Source organism: Thunnus thynnus, chromosome 3, assembly GCF_963924715.1.
Source record: "Thunnus thynnus chromosome 3, fThuThy2.1, whole genome shotgun sequence".
Taxonomy (NCBI): Eukaryota; Metazoa; Chordata; class Actinopteri; order Scombriformes; family Scombridae; genus Thunnus; species Thunnus thynnus.
In genome coordinates, this window is record NC_089519.1 from 5,254,908 (window position 1) to 5,273,440 (window position 18,533).

Genomic DNA, 18,533 nt, shown 5'->3' on the forward strand with positions numbered 1-18,533 from the left:
AGAATAACTGCTGACAAAGTGTAGTAGGATATAACATTGGGCTTTGGTTTATTTTTGTGTTAGAAATAAAAGAGTGTATTAGGGTTGAATGGAAACTTCAACCCTGCAAAACATAAGTACACAACAGCAAAGTCAGGAGAGTGAAACGTATCGTAGGCAGTAGCTGAGTGACTCAACACTTCTTTCAGGGAGCGAAGGATGACTGAACCTGCTGCATATAGACTTTTGCCACAGTCTGACCATCCACAGCTGAGTAAAGGTAAAAAAAACAGAAGTCAATAGATGTCAATCAAGCACAGCCTGTACAGTGATAACACCTGTGTGGGTGTTTCATTGACTAGGGAGGGCCTTTGAAACGATCTGACTTTTTCACAGCAGACATATCGACATGTCACAATAGGAAAAGCACAGCTGGAAACAATACAATGAATGATGGTTGAGTTTCATGTATCTGCTTTGATTCCAGGGTCCTGCCACGGTACATACTGGGGAACTGAGCCATTGTTAATGTTGTTAGTGACACCTGTATTTTTTCTGCTGTGAAAGCAGCCATTTATCCTCCACATTTGCTATAATCATCACTCAAGTTTGAGGTTAATTATGTTATTGAATTATGTCTACAAAATACACAATATCCCAGGCTAAATATTTAGCATAATTTTTTCATTACAGGTTATTTGGCATACATTTTTCACTTCAAGTTTTACTGTTTTCAATTGTTCTTACAATACATAAAAGACATCACATTTTCAGAAATATCATAACTCTTACTGTACAATTAAAATGCCCTCAAGTAACACTAGCCAGCCAAAATATTCCCTGCATAGAAAAAAAAAATTAGATTAAGGGCTGAGGTCACAGTTTAGATAATATTGATAATGGAAAACAAATCATATTGAGATTCCTATTAAAACAAATCACCTCAATTTTTCTTTATTACTGTAACCACTCTGATCATATACTCCTGTAACTTCAAATGTCTAACTATTTATTCTATTCATTTAATACTCATATTGCTAGACTTGTATTTTCACACTTTTCTGCAAACCACTCTGATCATATTCCCTTCCTCAATGCTCCACTAGGAAGCAAAGAACGGTCATCAATGACAGACAACATATGAAGTGAATCATTATTCTCTGTCAGCTTCACGCTCAGAAGGAAATATCACTGCTCATCATCGTGGTTAGCGAGACCAAACACTTTAGAAACACATTTCTCAAGTCAGAAACTATAGAAATGATCCCTGAAAGTATAGTCTTAATTTGACTGTGTGTGAAAACTACATCTCATTCACTACAGTGTGAGTCTCACTCAAGGTTGCTGCCTGCCATCAACAAGCTCCTCCTGTTGCTGCGTCTCGTCCAGTCATATGTGTTTGTGTAAATGTCAAAGTATTGCACAGCCAATCAATGCAGACCTCTGACAGCACAGCTGTGATACAGAGAGCACGCTGACTAGAGGAAGGCAGCAAATCCATACGTTTCAGAGGCTGGAAACAAATAATAATTGGTATGTGTGATAAATGGAAAATAGTTGATTGCCAAAAAATGTGTCTTTTATTTCTGTCAATTGATAAACAATTTACTTGACTAGTTGATTCAGCACTAAAAGTTATTCACTCATAGATGAGCAATTTACTCTGACAGCAGAGATGTGATACAGAGATAAAGAAAATGTTTGTATAAAAGTAACAAAATAAGTACAGAGGAAAGTAAGAAAAGAAAAGTTATTCAAAGATCACAAAGTTACACAGCCTATATTTAGTGAAAACTCAAAATACTGGCAAGACAACATCCTCTCTTGTCTAACTGATTATCAAAAATGTTGACTTTAATTTTCAGCAACTGACAGACAATATGTTTGACTCTTAAATAAAATACTAAACTTATCTAAAAAAAGAACACAAAATCTTCTTCCCTCAATATGAAAACAAGATATAAACTCCTGCAACTTCAAAATACCTAAGTATTCTATTTGTTAAATACTCATATTGCTAGGCTTGTATTTTCACACTTTTCTGCAAACCACTCTGATCATATTCCCTTCCTCAATACTCCACTAGGAAGCAAAGAACGGTCATCAATGACAGAAAACGTATGAAATGAATCATTATTCTCTGTCCGCTTCACGCTCAGAAGGGAATATCACGTCTCATCATCGTGGTTAGCGAGACCAAACACTTTAGAAACACATTTCTCAAGTCAGAAACTATAGAAATGATCCCTGAAAGTATAGTCTTAACGTATCAACGGGTGAAAACAGGACCCCATCTACAGGAGAGCCGTTCACACTCAGGGTTCATCTCTGCCGTCACACATGAACATATACATATATATATCCAAAACCACCAGTTAATGAGTAGTAAACAAAGTCTAACCATTATAAATCATGATAATAGCATGTTAATCTTGACCTAAGGGTTTTCATTTACTTATAGTACAATTTCACAAGACCCAGAATGCTTTGCGAAAGCAGTCACAGGCGTCATTGTATTTTATTTAATTATTCGTTTTAAAAAAAATAACAGTACCAGAGTCGACTCTGATCTTTGGCCGGATCGTTTCAACAGTGTGATTAAACAAACGCGAACATTTCTCTGTATATTAGGAGTGCTTGTTTTGCGTTTACACGAGATGTATGTGTGCTGAAAGCACCCAGATAAAGAAGCAGCTTGTATAAAAGAAACAAAGTATGTGGGAACTTAAGAAAAGCAAGTTGTTAATTGTTCAAAGATTACAAAGTTACACAAACTATATTTGGTCACTAACTGATTGATAATCAAAGGTTTGACTTTTATTCCTGTCAAATGACAATATGTTTGACTGTTTGTTTTAGGGCTGTAGTCTGCTGGTCGACTGGTCGATTAGTTGGTCGATATGCTCTTGTCTGACTAAATTCTCATTGGTCGAATAATCTCTGTGTTATTTTCATGAGGAGTAAAGTGCTACATCAATAGCTTTCCAGGGTGAATCCATTATTTCCTGCAGCCGGAGGGACAGACTAACAAATTACCTGTGAAAACGGGGGTGTATTCAAAACACCCCCGTTGTTTTCACAACTTTGAACTCACCCAACCTAATGGAGACTGCTGGGTCTAACTGTACTCAACGTTTACTGAATCTGTGTTTCTCCATAATAATAACAACGAGAACCCCCGCCAGGCCAAAAAAAAAGTTTTTAATATTTTATTTCCGAATTAATGGATATTCATTCGCAAATTGACAGTGTTTGGGAGTCTCTGTGCAGCGCTGTTCCGGTACGGGAGTCAACCTCTGTCGTTGCCTGGGAAACTATTGGTAGCGTGGCTCCGTTAAGGAGTATGTTTGCGTAGCGAGTGGGAAAAAGCGAGGGGCAGAGAAGTGACGGTGGATGCGAGCGGGGCAGAGGAAAAGGTTAGTAGTAAGTTGTCAGTACAGTACAGTCAGTTAATAAATGCTAAAAAGTCACGTCTGTTGTTTCCCCAAATGCTGGAAAAGTAAAAGGGGTTAGCTTCAAAGTTAGCAACAATGGGTTAGCATAACCTGAAGACACAAAACAGAGAAATACAGAACAGAGAAATGTGTGGCTGCCGGGTTTACTGTGCACTCTGTCCCGTTACCACCCCACGCGCACGCACACACGCGACTAATCGATTAGTTGAAGATTATGTACGATTTTAGTCGACTAAGATTTTCTTTGGTTGACTACAGCCCTAATTTGTTTTATCACTAACACTTCTAACTAATCAGACACTACTTTCCTCAATGCAGAGACCCTGAATAATAAGCTGTGATATTAATCAGTAATTAATCTTCAAACTTAACATTATGAATTTTATATTCACACTTTTCTGCAAACCACTCTGATCATATTCCCTTCCTCAATGCTCCACTAGGAAGCAAAGAACGGTCATCAATGACAGACAACATATGAAGTGAATCATTATTCTCTGTCAGCTTCACGCTCAGAAGGAAATATCACTGCTCATCATCGTGGTTAGCGAGACCAAACACTTTAGAAACACATTTCTCAAGTCAGAAACTATAGAAATGATCCCTGAAAGTATAGTCTTAATTTGACTGTGTGTGAAAACTACATCTCATTCACTACAGTGTGAGTCTCACTCAAGGTTGCTGTCTGCCATCAACAAGCTCCTCCTGTTGCTGCGTCTCGTCCAGTCATATGTGTTTATGTAAATGTCAAAGTACTGCACAGCCAATCAATGCAGACCTCTGACAGCACAGCTGTGATACAGAGAGCACGCTGACTGGAAGAAGGCAGCAAATCCACACATTTCAGAGGCTGGAAACAAAGAATAATTGGTATGTGTGATGAATGGAAAATAGTTGATTGCCAAAAAATGTCAATTGACAAACAATTTACTTGACTAGTTGATTCAGCACTAAAAGTTATTCACCCATAGATGAGCAATTTACTCTGACAGCAGAGATGTGATACAGAGATAAAGAAAATGCTTGTATAAAAGTAACAAAATAAGTACAGAGGAAAGTAAGAAAAGAAAAGTTATTCAAAGATCACAAAGTTACACAGCCTATATTTAGTGAAAACTCAAAATACTGGCAAGACAAAATCCTCTCTTGTCTAACTGATTATCAAAAATTTTGACTTTAATTTTCAGCAACTGACAGACAATATGTTTGACTCTTAAATAAAATACTAAACTTATCTAAAAATAAGAACACAAAATCCTCTTCCCTCAATATGAAAACAATATATAAACTCCTGCAACTTCAAATGTCTAATTATTTATTCTACTCACTTAATACTCATATTGCTAGACTTGTATTTTCACACTTTTCTGCAAACCACTCTGATCATATTCCCTTCCTCAATGCTCCACTAGGAAGCAAAGAACGGTCATCAATGACAGACAACATATGAAGTGAATCATTATTCTCTGTCAGCTTCACGCTCAGAAGGAAATATCACTGCTCATCATCGTGGTTAGCGAGACCAAACACTTTAGAAACACATTTCTCAAGTCAGAAACTATAGAAATGATCCCTGAAAGTATAGTCTTAACTTGACTGTGTGTGAAAACTACATCTCATTCACTTCAGTGTGAGTCTCACTCAAGGTTGCTGCCTGCCATCAACAAGCTCCTCCTGTTGCTGCGTCTCGTCCAGTCATATGTGTTTATGTAAATGTCAAAGTATTACACAGCCGATCAATGCAGACCTCTGACAGCACAGCTGTGATACAGAGAGCACGCTGACTAGAGGAAGGCAGCACTGAGATAAAGAAGAAGCTTGTATGAAAGAAACAAAGTATGTGGGAACTTAAGAAAAGCAAGTTGTTCATTGTTCAAAGATTACAAAGTTACACAAACTATATTTGGTCACTAACTGATTGATAATCAAAGGTTTGACTTTTATTCTTGTCAAATGACAATATGTTTGATTATTTGTTTTAGGGCTGTAGTCTGCTGGTCGACTGGTCGATTAGTTGGTCGAAATGCTCTTGTCCGGCTAAATTCTCATTGGTCAAATAATCTCCGTGTTATTTTCATAAGGAGGAAAGTGCTACATCAACAGCTTTCCAGGATTAATCCATTATTTTCTGCGGCCGGAGGGACAGACTAACAAATTACCTGTGAAAACTCGGGTGTATTCAAAACACCCCCGTTGTTTTCAAAACTTTGAACTCACCCAACCTAATAGAGACTGCTGGGTCTAACTGTACTCAACGTTTACTGAATCTGTGTTTCTCCATAATGATAACAACGATCAATCTTCAAACTTAACTTTATGAATTTTATATTCTCACAATTTTCTGCAAACCACTCTGATCATATCCCCTTCCTCAATGCTCCACTAGGAAGCAAAGAACGGTCATCAATGACAGACAACATATGAAGTGAATCATTATTCTCTATCAGCTTCACGCTCAGAAGGAAATATCACTGCTCATCATCGTGGTTAGCGAGACCAAACACTTTAGAAACACATTTCTCAAGTCAGAAACTATAGAAATGATCCCTGAAAGTATAGTCTTAATTTGACTGTGTGTGAAAACTACATCTCATTCACTACAGTGTGAGTCTCACTCAAGGTTGCTGCCTGCCATCAACAAGCTCCTCCTGTTGCTGCGTCTCGTCCAGTCATATGTGTTTATGTAAATGTCAAAGTATTGCACAGCCAATCAATGCAGACCTCTGACAGCACAGCTGTGATACAGAGAGCACACTGACTAGAGGAAGGCAGCAAATCCACACATTTCAGAGGCTGGAAACAAAGAATAATTGGTATGTGTGATAAATGGAAAATAGTTGATTGCCAAAAAATGTCAATTGACAAACAATTTACTTGACTAGTTGATTCAGCACTAAAAGTTATTCACCCATAGATGAGCAATTTACTCTGACAGCAGAGATGTGATACAGAGATAAAGAAAATGCTTGTATAAAAATAACATGATAAGTACAGAGGAAAGTAAGAAAAGAAAAGTTATTCAAAGATCACAAAGTTACACAGCCTATATTTAGTGAAAACTCAAAATACTGGCAAGACAACATCCTCTCTTGTCTAACTGATTATCAAAAATTTTGACTTTAATTTTCAGCAACTGACAGACAATATGTTTGACTCTTAAATAAAATACTAAACTTATCTAAAAATAAGAACACAAAATCCTCTTCCCTCAATATGAAAACAATATATAAACTCCTGCAACTTCAAATGTCTAATTATTTATTCTACTCACTTAATACTCATATTGCTAGACTTGTATTTTCACACTTTTCTGCAAACCACTCTGATCATATTCCCTTCCTCAATACTCCACTAGGAAGCAAAGAACGGGCATCAATGACAGACAACGTATGAAATGAATCATTATTCTCTGTCAGCTTCACGCTCAGAAGGAAATATCACTGCTCATCATCGTGGTTAGCGAGACCAAACACTTTAGAAACACATTTCTCAAGTCAGAAACTATAGAAATGATCCCTGAAAGTATAGTCTTAATTTGACTGTGTGTGAAAACTACATCTCATTCACTACAGTGTGAGTCTCACTCAAGGTTGCTGTCTGCAATCAACAAGCTCCTCCTGTTGCTGCGTCTCGTCCAGTCATATGTGTTTATGTAAATGTCAAAGTATTACACAGCCGATCAATGCAGACCTCTGACAGCACAGCTGTGATACAGAGAGCACACTGACTAGAGGAAGGCAGCACCGAGATAAAGAAGAAGCTTGTATGAAAGAAACAAAGTATGTGGGAACTTAAGAAAAGCAAGTTGTTCATTGTTCAAAGATTACAAAGTTACACAAACTACATTTGGTCACTAACTGATTGATAATCAAAGGTTTGACTTTTATTCCTGTCAAATGACAATATGTTTGATTATTTGTTTTAGGGCTGTAGTCTGCTGGTCGACTGGTCGATTAGTTGGTCGATATGCTCTTGTCTGACTAAATTCTCATTGGTCAAATAATCTCCGTGTTATTTTCATAAGGAGGAAAGTGCTACATCAACAGCTTTCCAGGATTATTCCATTATTTTCTGTGGCGGGAGGGACAGACTAACAAATTACCTGTGAAAACTCGGGTGTATTCAAAACACCCCCGTTGTTCTCAAAACTTTGAACTCACCCAACCTAATAGAGACTGCTGGGTCTAACTGTACTCAACGTTTACTGAATCTGTGTTTCTCCATAATGATAACAACGATCAATCTTCAAACTTAACTTTATGAATTTTATATTCTCACAATTTTCTGCAAACCACTCTGATCATATCCCCTTCCTCAATGCTCCACTAGGAAGCATAGAACGGTCATCAATGACAGACAACATATGAAATGAATCATTATTCTCTGTCAGCTTCACGCTCAGAAGGAAATATCACTGCTCATCATCGTGGTTAGCGAGACCAAACACTTTAGAAACACATTTCTCAAGTCAGAAACTATAGAAATGATCCCTGAAAGTATAGTCTTAATTTGTCTGTGTGTGAAAACTACATCTCATTCACTACAGTGTGAGTCTCACTCAAGGTTGCTGCCTGCCATCAACAAGCTCCTCCTGTTGCTGCGTCTCGTCCAGTCATATGTGTTTATGTAAATGTCAAAGTATTACACAGCCAATCAATGCAGACCTCTGACAGCACAGCTGTGATACAGAGAGCACGCTGACTAGAGGAAGGCAGCAAATCCACACGTTTCAGAGACTGGAAACAAATAATTGGTATGTGTGATAAATGGAAAATAGTTGAAAATGTGTCTTTTAATTCTGTCAATTGACAAACATTTTACTTGACTAGTTGATTCAGCACTAAAAGTTATTCACTCACAGATGAGCAATTTACTCTGACAGCAGAGATGTGATACAGAGATAAAGAAAATGTTTGTATAAAAGTAACAAAATAAGTACATGGGAAAGTAAGAAAAGAAAAGTTATTCAAAGATCACAAAGTTACACAGCCTATATTTAGTGAAAACTCAAAATACTGGCAAGACAACATCCTCTCTTGTCTAACTGATTGTCAAAAATTTTGACTTTAATTTTCAGCAACTGACAGACAATATGTTTGACTCTTAAATAAAATACTAAACTTATCTAAAAAAAGAACACAAAATCTTCCTCCCTCAATATGAAAATAATATATAAACTTCTGCAACTTCAAGTGTATCACTATTTATTCTATTCATTTAATACTCATAGTATTAGACTTGTATTTTCACACTTTTCTGCAAACCACTCTGATCATATTCCCTTCCTCAATGCTCCACGAGGAAGCAAAGAACGGTCATCAATGACAGAAAACGTATGAAATGAATCATTATTCTCTATCCGCTTCACGCTCAGAAGGGAATATCACGTCTCATCATCGTGGTTAGCGAGACCAAACACTTTAGAAACACATTTCTCAAGTCAGAAACTATAGAAATGATCCCTGAAAGTATAGTCTTAACGTATCAACGGGTGAAAACAGGACCCCATCTACAGGAGAGCCGTTCACACTCAGGGTTCATCTCTGACGTCACACATGAGCATATACATATATATATCCAAAACCACCAGTAAATGAGTAGTAAACAAAGTCAATTATAAATCATGATAATAGCATGTTAATCTTGACCTAAGGGTTTTCATTTACTTATAGTACAGTTTCACAAGACCCAGAATGCTTTGCGAAAGCAGTCACAGGCGTCATTGTATTTTATTTAATTATTCGTTTTTTAAAAAATAACAGTACCAGAGTCGACTCTGATCTTTGGCCGGAATATTTCAACAGTGTGATTAAACAAACGCGAACATTTCTCTGTATATTAGGAGTGCTTATTTTGCGTTTACACGAGATGTATGTGTGCTGAAACGGTGCGTCATTTATAATGTTCCTGATAGAAACTCGGAAGGAAGTATAGTTCCCGTTTACAACTCCCATCGCCAGAGCAAGAAGACGTTGATTGTAAGGAGTTACAAAAGCTACAATAACAGAGTTTAAACATTGACCAGATTTTATACAACTTGTGGACAACAGACACACCAGAGAAATAGTCTGAAATAGACAAGAAAGCCCTCCTGTCTGTGGTTTAGCCGTTTGACCAGCAGTTGGCTCTGTCGGACACGCGATGGCAGCATTGTAACAATGATTTCACCAACCAGAGCCCACACTTGACAACAAACAAACTTTCCACAATGATATAAATAACCAAAATGTCTATTTGTCTATCGACGTTGTAATGGTGCCGTTGGAACCGATGATAACTGATAGAAACACTCAAACGACCGCACTTTCAAGAAAAGTAAATTGTTTCGACTGACGTCACCGTAACGGTAATTAAGTGTTCGATGTTATTTGCCCGAAAAAAACAGGTTATGTTCGTTTTCCTGCCTCTTTAGTTTGAAAAACGACCTATAAACTAAAGCAAACACATATTATTATGAATACAATGGGCAGAACTGTGCAGGAGACGACTCACCTGATAGTATCCCGGTTGCTAAATTACGTTAATACGTAAACCCCTAAAGTTAGCTAGCATTTTCACGCGCAGAGCCTCAAAAATCTCCTCTGATGTCAAATAACTTTTTTCTTGATGCCAACATAAAGAAAAACAACTTACCAATGTTACATCTGTGTGTGTGTGTTTTTTTTTAACTCGCAGGAAGATTCAAAGACTTTAACGCTAAATTAAGGTGTTGCAGGTTCGTCTTGCCAATTAAAAACTGGTTGTGTAAGAGGTGTCGTTGCGCATGCTCAAGTGACACCACGGATTTCACGTCCTCTTAAAATAGTTTATTCATGCATGAAAATTCATTCACCAGCTCTACTGATGTGACAAATACATGACTTATTCCAAACATAATGAAAATAATTTACATTATGAGAAATAACTTGGCAAAACCCCACCTTTAATTATACATCTAGACTTATTCCTTCATTTCAACATATTGAAATTATATTCCATATTTCACACTGAGACATCCACAATTTATATTCAATAAATCATAATATATTACAACATTAAAGATATAGTACATATAATGTAATCATTGCACGTTAGTTTTTTTTGCTGTCAAAAACTACCCAGTGCTGGTAAAATTGTTGAATGAGAAAGGGAATGGATAGAAGGCACCTATGTGGATATAGTATGTCGTACATGCACCTAAGACACTCAAACACAAAATAGGTCAAGACATTGAGGATTCAGTAATGTAAAAATATGGAAATGACAAAAATAAATTGCATCACCCTCTCTTGTGTTCGTGTTCTGTGCCGTCACATCCAGGTCAAAGACACCCCAAGTATTGTAGTAATATTAGGATAATGTAGCATTAATAACTGTGGCAATTGTGTTTATATACTCAGTGCAGTAAAAAAGCATTTAAAGTAACAAAAGCTATACTGGCTATATGAGATAAAAAACATATTTAAATGAAAAAAGACAGATGATGGGACCAAGGTGAATACAACACATATTCATAATACTTAAATTCAATAAATTTTAGTGTATGTGAATATATTATTTTACAATAGTTTTATCAATTACATGTAGATCTCTTCATAACTATCATATTTTGGTAATATAGTTATTGTTGTGCTCTTTAAGTTTTTACAGTTTGTAGTGAAGCAGCTCAGCTATTAATGTGAAATGAGTGATTATTCTACCCCTCCCAAAAAATTCAGAGCATTTTGATGAAGTACATAATCATGTCATACACTGAGTGAAAACACTGCAAACATTTCTTATTGTTTGTATATATCATATTGTTTATACAGTATATGATATTATAAATTAATACTTTGCATTTTTAGGCTGGTCAGATTAAGTAAGTGATTGTGACTTAACATGTCATTACTTCATCCAAAAAGGTAATAGATGTATCCAAAATAAAAAAAAAATCATTATTTGTAGTTCTACTGTTGTGGAGGTGCCATCCATAGACAGTAAAGTTTTATTCTAATCTGGTTTGATTGTGTTTTAATACCCTGTAATCATACTTGGGATGATTGGCAGCAGGTGACTGAGAAAACAGGAACCAAAAGAGGAATGATGTTGCTCATAATCAGCATCAAGAACATCAGTCAGCTGTGTGCAGACATGCTTGTAATTGTTATCAGCTTTGGAGGTCTAAAGGACTTTTATATATAAAAGTCAGAGCTTAATTTGATTTATTTCATCATTAGAGGTGTTTTTTAATCATCTTCCTCCATGCTTTTTCTCCTCCTCTACAGGTTCTCCTTGTACCTCCTCAAGAGCTTGTGCACTTGTTTCTTGGCCTCAGAGCGAACACACCTGGAGAAGGACGTGTGGTGTTGGCCCTTCACCTGGTAAACACAGAGCAAAGGGAGGCACAGTCATGTTGGGGGCTACAAGTCAGCTCTTTTTAACTATGATTTGTACTATAACCACAGTGACAAAGAAACATTCCAGTCAATAGTCAATCAGTCAACAGCTATTCAGGGGTATATTTCCTTTATCTTGCAACTTTTACTGGGTGAAAGTGTTGAAATGGGGAAAAAAACTTTTCAAACGTTCACAAATACTTGGCACGTGATTTTGTGCTGTGCACACATTCTGGATTATCCAAAATGAAAACATTCAGGAACCAACTGTTGCAACACTGTAAACCTACTGGCACACTGTGTATGACCTTGAAATATGACAGTTTACAGGATGTACAAGCAGTAGTAACGATTAAATCTAGATGTATTTTCTCAATGAGGTGCAAATTATGAAAATGACATTTATCATTTAACTTTCACTTTACTGTTATAAAATGTTTACCACCCAACTTAACTCAGATTTACTCATTCTGTTAAAGCGCTGCTGTAAGACCAGGTATTGAGTTAAAACACTGTATGTTTATGGTGGGACAGGTGAATCCGTGATGTCAGAGATGTCAAATTTTAAGTTAAATTCCCCTTTCCTGTAAATATTTGCATAAGACACAACAGTGTTATCTGTAGGTTGTAGATTAGTGGCATTGTTGTACTGTCATAATGCAAGTTTATCATAACAGGCCACATTTACAGTAATGGTGCAAATGATACAGTAAATATAATATTCTATATCAAATGTCAAAGATATTTTCATTTTCAAATAATTTCATTCTAACATAAAAATGAATTAACTTCATGGGCATCATCTAACATCCTCTCTTGTTGTTGGTTGTTATGGTTGTTGGTGATACTTATCTGCTTGCCAGCTCCTTTTTCAGACAGGATTTAAAGGAAGTGGCGCGTTCCACAGCTTTATAGCCCTGAGAGATTTGTAGAAAGTCGCCATGGCAGAGAAAAAAAGAGGGAGAAAGAAGGGAAAACAAATGGGAAAGAAGAAGAAGGTATGGTGTTGTAATGCGAGTGAGGTTGGTATGATAGAAGCACAGATGAGCGTAGCAGAAAGATTGAGGATGCAGGCAAAGCAAAGAGGGAGGGAGAGAAAGAAAGAGATCGTAAGAGAGAACATTGTTAATAAGCCAAGAATGCGAGGCCAAGACAGCGTCCAAAGAAGACCATGCGGTCATATGTAGAACAACTTTTAGCTTCACTGTTGTGCAATGTTAGTGAAGTTTGCAACATATCAAGCAAGTAGAAAATGAGGCTCTGTACTGTACTGCTGTATCACAAAACACCACTAGAGGGCAGTATCCCTCCTCCGGAAGAATACTGTAACGTTGATTAAAGGTGATTTCCAATTCGGTTGGGAGTTTTTCATCTGTTCAAGTAATTCATTGAAGTTGTTACCAGACTCTGTCAGCTTAGATGGTCAAGATCAAACACAACCTTAGCGATATTGTGTGTCATTTAGAATGTTTTACATCCCTATTTAACTGAAATCTCACTGAAGGTCTTTTATCAGCTTTATATTCTTTACAATCTAAATGTTTTGTATGGATTTTATTCTACTCTGTGTAAAGTCGTTTTCTGTGTGTTGTTTCCATTTTGGCTACATTTTTAATTTCTTGTATTTAATTTCTTTTAAATTTCTTCTGCAATGGCAGAAGGTTCAATGATAGCCTCAGATTTTTAGAACAGATATTTGGCTCTCAAACAAATCGTGACAAGTCATCCGAATAAAACACACTACCAAAGTGTCTGTTGTGTTTGCAGACTTGACCTGGAAATTGGATGTTTTTTTTGTTCATGCTTCACAAAAGATGATTACTTATACTGGGAATTTCACCAGGACAATAGAGGGGATATGATTAGATCATCCTGAACAGAACAACATAGGCTCCTTTTCATAGATAATTTTAAAGGAAAAATTCACCGCTGTGAATATGATGATTTCTTAAAACTAGCTTACCTATGCAGTAGAAATCTGCAATTATTTTTTAAATTGATGCACATCTTGTCCAATCAGCTACTGACTGACTCGACTGATGGTATGTTCATGACTATGAGCGCTTTTCCTCTACTAGCATTAATCTTTCAGTTTCTCTCGCACACGGTTCCTCACCCTGGCTCCTCTGTGCAGCCGGTCCTTCATTATGCCAATGAACTCCTTGTATGAAAGCTGGTCGTCGTGATCTACATCAAAGATCTTGAAGATAGTGTGGACCAGGTGACGTGTCAGCTTCAGACCTGTGGCCACATACACGGCCCTCGCAAACTCATCTGGTAGGAGTAAAACAAAGTAAAACATTTTTCTAGCTTTCTGCCCACCAAGCTGGAGGAGAAAACACTGCGTCCGTGTGTCTAAGCAGAAACCTCGTGAGACCGTAGTTGCTGTCTTCCTACCTTGTCCGATTGAGCGAGAAGCGAAATTGTACATCTGCATGGCGATGGCGAAGTCCTCGAGGTTGTTGAGAAACTGGAAGAAGGATCTGAACTCATCAAAGGTGATTCCCTGAAACACCAGGAGAAACCACACATGAGGCAAGAACACTATAACCAGTCAGGAAAATTACTAGGGGGAAAAATATTGATGAAAATGCCGTACTCGGGAAAAAAAGAAGCTAGTAAACGAGAGTAATGACTGTTTCAGCACAGACTGCCATCCAAAGTGACCTTGACAGACGTGCATACAACATTCCTCGAGGCACATCAGCTCTGTGACCTGAAATATTAACTAACCAAAACCAAAAAAATGTAAAAAAACAACTGACCATACTACTGACCACTAACAGAGAGACTTCATGAAACGGGTCTATTAATGACATAAGAGGTCATTAATGACAGGATTGTGTGCACATGATATGAAAAATACAAAAAGCAGCCTTCTTGCAGTATTTTACAATCCTAGAGGAGCTGCACACAGCACTAATGCCGAAGCCATTCAACACGTAGCTGACTGTTCAAACGGCAGGTGGTTGTACACTGTGGATAAGACAATGTGACTCAAGGATGATTTTCTTTATATGAGCTTTATATATGCTTACAATGAAATTAATGACAAAAGCTCATGTGAACAAACTTCAAGTCTAGGATTCTTTTGTTTATGCAAAACCACCACATGCTCTTTGCTTTGAATCAAAGACAGACGTATGATGGCTACATATATAAGAGACACAGTAAAAAAAAAAAGATTAAAAGAAATAAGAAAATGTCGTCTATGTAGCTTTACATGAGTAAATCCAGGTTAAAATACACAGATAAATAGGTGTAATTAGGTGTTTATCTGTGTGTGCTAACCTCTCCAACCCTCATATGGAGAAAGAAAGGATGGCGTGCTAACTGGATAGCGGGATAGACTGACAGATTGTAACTGCAGGTTAGATGTATTGTACGAGGCAGAGACCAACCTCCTGCTTCTTCCACAGCATGAAAAGGAAAAAAAAGGGAAGGACAGAAACAGAACCTGGTTGTATAAAGACTACAGACAGACAGACACAGATAGATAGATAGATAGATAGATAGATAGATAGATAGATAGATAGATAGATAGATAGATAGATAGACCGGCACTGTCAAGTGTGTGTGTGTTTGTGTGTGTGTGTGTGTGTGTGTGTGATCAAGTGAAGCAGTGGAGCACTGAAGTGTGGAAAGCCACAACAGCCTCAGGCAGAGACAGTGGTGGGAAATTACGGACTCTCTAGATGGCTGGAAGGGTTAGGAGCATCCGTAGAGGAGGAATAAATCAAACAGATGTATGAAGAGATGATTTGAAGAGGTATTTTTGTCATCTAAAGAAAAATTAATAATTCAAAAGATCACATTTTGGCAACTTTGCATGTTTTTTTCCCCACATATTTTGCATTCATTTACATACTTTAATTGACTTATTCTGAAATGTCCAAAGTACAAGAGGAGCCTGTTTGAACCTGTTTGTTATGACTTCTCAATCTTTAAAGTAGCCATTAAAAAGTCCCTAAATGTATCTTAGTAAGTGTCAAGTAAGATTAACAGGGAAACTATAATGTTTGATAGCTCTTGCTGTCAATACGTTTGATAACAGTGACCCATTAAAGTTGACATCTATATATTTCTATTCAATCTACAAAGATGGCAGAACATCCAGTGTCATGGTTGAGATGTCTCAAGTCATTGCTAGAAGTGCATACTATGGGGGATACTTACAGATGTCACTACAGATCTAAATGATCTCAGTCAATCTGATTTGCATGAAGAGCTGCTACATAAGATCTGATGTGGGACTGTCTGAAGAGCATCAGCACGCAAAAGAAACTCTTTCTGTTGCTCGACTTGGAATGCTGAAAGACACTTTTAAAACATTTATTAAATAATTTCTGTAAAGAGAAAATATCACAGCCTAAGCCTGCTTAATAAGTGTTATTGGCTGTATCAATCATGGCGCACTGGACTGGACCTGCTGGGAGCCATTAAAAATCTGAAAAAACAGGCAGGAGGGACCTCAGTGCAAAACTTCAGTCCAGTACTTTAGTAGATAAGAAGAAACACAATTTAGCTGTTTAGCACCTAAAAAAGGGCTGAGGCAATCCACCCACAACATGGTCAGAATGAACTCAAAGTTACTCTTTTGAGACAGAGAGAAGGTTTTATGTATTATGCTGTGGATATCCCTTCCTTACATGTATGTCCATGCGTTCCTCTACCAGTTAAAAATGGTGTGCATGCATGTGCTGTACCTTCTCATCAGGTATACACTGCCGGACGTTCTCCAGATAGGCGCTGATGTTCTCCACATTGGTGAAGCGCAACAGGATTTTGGCAAAGTCTTCTTCACTGATAGTAGTCATCCCTTTAGAGTAGGTCAGAAACTCAATTTCCAACACCTCAGTCTGGAGGTTATCCATAAACCTGAAGAACAGAAAAGAAAAGAAAGGAGAAGAGATTTTACTCAAAGATCTCTCATAAGAAGCATGTTGGTATTTTGAGGTTTGGTTTATATTGTTCATAGCATTAGCAAACATTTTGTGCTCTTGCTCTTGTGTATTTTTAGTACCTGTAGAAGTCATCAAAGGTGAGCTCTGCCTTCCCTTTCTTTCCAAAGAAATGGACCAATAGGGTGGTGTCAATCGTTATACTCTCATCTGCTCGCTATGAATCATCAGACAGGGAGTCATGAGGGGGATAAGAGAGAAAATCAATGAGTTACTCATCAGAAACTTCAAGCATTTTGGTTGGAGGAGAAGCAGTGGGCAGGAGTCCATCAGCAATCCAACATGGCCACCGTGGTGCCAGGCTAGCGGGAAGCAGGTTTCTGCTGCACGTGTGCAAAACGTGCATTAAATGAGCAACGACAAACTGTCAATCAAACAGACCAATACCGATCAGCTCAGACAAACAGTCAGCGGCCATCATGACATCAACGCACCAGTCTAGGCAGCAATAACGCTAAAGTTAAATCTCTCAGATCAGATAGGTGTTCATTTGAGTTATAGACACAATTTAGACATGGTGGAAACATTTCCCTGTCGAAGCATTCAGGAAGATATTTGCTGCGCAGATGGACAGGAAGGCAACTTCCTGTTGTATCACGGCAGTTGCATGTGGTAACCTGTGATTGGGGACATATCGTACGTATTTGACAACTTTGATTTGGCCATCATGACCGAGTACTAAAATCAGATTAGAGTCGATTTTTAAATCTGAATGAAACTGAACTGAGTGATGCAAAGGTGTGTTTCTATGAGACTGGGGGTTGCATGAGGAAAGAACATGAGTGGGATTAAATGACCGGACAGCAAAGATCTTCCTCATCATTGGCTCTCGAAAGCAAAGCAATGAGAGATATTTTTGTGGCCCTGACACTAATTATTTCTTGTATAGCTCAACTATCTCTTCATGCAGCCCAGACTGGCGAGGAGTGTTGCTGTAGCAGCGTGAAACACAGACCAACAGAGGCTGGTGAAGACATGAGAAGTGCTTAAGTAGCAGTACAAAGAAAAATACAGGGACACAATGACAAACAGAGTCATGCCTATACTCCGCTGAGGATGTGTAGACAAAGAGAGAAAGAACAGTTGACAAAGAGAAACGGAAGAGAGAGGAGGGTGAGAAGACTTGTGGAAGAACAATTAAGGACAAGACAGATAAACATACAGACACTTAGCTGGCGAACATACACAGACACATTAAAGCCACCACGTCCCATGCATTTCTCTGCAAATGCCACATTGACACACCCGAACAGAATATCAAATCACAAACAGCAGCGCTAAACAAAACCCACATGAGCACAAATGCAGAGAATGTGAGACGATTCCACCTTTTTCCGTCAACGGATGAGACTCTTGGGTGTCACCTTTGCCAGTTTTCTGGTGTTTCTTTCTCTTTCTTTTTTTTCTACACTTCTTGTTTACATATCCCTCTATCTTATCTTGCCTCTGGTGTTTGCAAGTATCTTCGCTCAATTATCCCATTTAACAGGCTTTGTGCTGTTTGTTCTCTTTGTTTGTGCTGTAATCTGTTGTTTAACACTTTTTTAATCCCTTACAAAAACCCCCTCTGGAGAAGAGGAAACAAGGTGACTTGGGATAGGTTTGGTGTGCCTTCGAGAGGACTGTGCGTAATCGTTTGCGTGAATATATGTACGTATGCTAACGTGTCTTATCTCAGAAAAAGGTGACTGTGCTTTTGAGCAGCTCCATAAAAACTCAGCCAGTGCCAGGACAGAAAGAGAGGATGTCAAAATCCCATCTTTTTACTCTCTCTCTCACTG

The 18,533-nt window shown here is 37.8% G+C and overlaps 1 protein-coding gene and 8 non-coding genes across 18 annotated transcripts in view; all 9 read right to left on the reverse strand.

Moving 5' to 3' along the window:
- Positions 1–1,046: 1,046 nt before the first annotated feature.
- On the reverse strand, positions 1,047–1,262 carry LOC137180660 (small nucleolar RNA U3). Its single transcript, XR_010928032.1, has one exon. It is a non-coding gene; the product is annotated as a small nucleolar RNA U3 (small nucleolar RNA).
- Positions 1,263–2,026: 764 nt separating this feature from the next.
- On the reverse strand, positions 2,027–2,242 carry LOC137180673 (small nucleolar RNA U3). Its single transcript, XR_010928046.1, has one exon. It is a non-coding gene; the product is annotated as a small nucleolar RNA U3 (small nucleolar RNA).
- A 1,596-nt stretch (positions 2,243–3,838) lies between these two features.
- On the reverse strand, positions 3,839–4,054 carry LOC137180661 (small nucleolar RNA U3). The gene has a single exon (XR_010928033.1). It is a non-coding gene; the product is annotated as a small nucleolar RNA U3 (small nucleolar RNA).
- Positions 4,055–4,807: 753 nt separating this feature from the next.
- LOC137180662 (small nucleolar RNA U3) lies at positions 4,808–5,023 on the reverse strand. Its single transcript, XR_010928034.1, has one exon. It is a non-coding gene; the product is annotated as a small nucleolar RNA U3 (small nucleolar RNA).
- A 758-nt stretch (positions 5,024–5,781) lies between these two features.
- On the reverse strand, positions 5,782–5,997 carry LOC137180663 (small nucleolar RNA U3). The gene has a single exon (XR_010928035.1). It is a non-coding gene; the product is annotated as a small nucleolar RNA U3 (small nucleolar RNA).
- Positions 5,998–6,750: 753 nt separating this feature from the next.
- On the reverse strand, positions 6,751–6,966 carry LOC137180664 (small nucleolar RNA U3). The gene has a single exon (XR_010928036.1). It is a non-coding gene; the product is annotated as a small nucleolar RNA U3 (small nucleolar RNA).
- A 758-nt stretch (positions 6,967–7,724) lies between these two features.
- On the reverse strand, positions 7,725–7,940 carry LOC137180674 (small nucleolar RNA U3). The gene has a single exon (XR_010928047.1). It is a non-coding gene; the product is annotated as a small nucleolar RNA U3 (small nucleolar RNA).
- A 756-nt stretch (positions 7,941–8,696) lies between these two features.
- LOC137180675 (small nucleolar RNA U3) lies at positions 8,697–8,912 on the reverse strand. Its single transcript, XR_010928048.1, has one exon. It is a non-coding gene; the product is annotated as a small nucleolar RNA U3 (small nucleolar RNA).
- Positions 8,913–10,087: 1,175 nt separating this feature from the next.
- The window catches only part of micu3a (mitochondrial calcium uptake family, member 3a), a 31,916-nt gene continuing 23,470 nt past the window's right edge, over positions 10,088–18,533 (reverse strand). For 5 of the 10 annotated variants that reach the window (XM_067582044.1, XM_067582014.1, XM_067582069.1 and 2 more), the window contains 5 exons: positions 16,815–16,909; positions 16,498–16,669; positions 14,189–14,297; positions 13,908–14,065; positions 10,088–11,773 (listed from right to left, as the gene is read on the reverse strand). In XM_067582044.1, the coding sequence (XP_067438145.1) occupies positions 11,675–11,773; positions 13,908–14,065; positions 14,189–14,297; positions 16,498–16,669; positions 16,815–16,909 (633 nt within the window). In that variant the 3' untranslated portion in view covers positions 10,088–11,674. Of the gene's footprint in view, positions 11,777–12,552; positions 12,709–13,907; positions 14,066–14,188; positions 14,298–16,497; positions 16,670–16,814; positions 16,910–18,533 lie in introns of those variants that run through there. The other 5 variants (XM_067582034.1, XM_067582048.1, XM_067582063.1 and 2 more) reach the window with 2 other exon arrangements.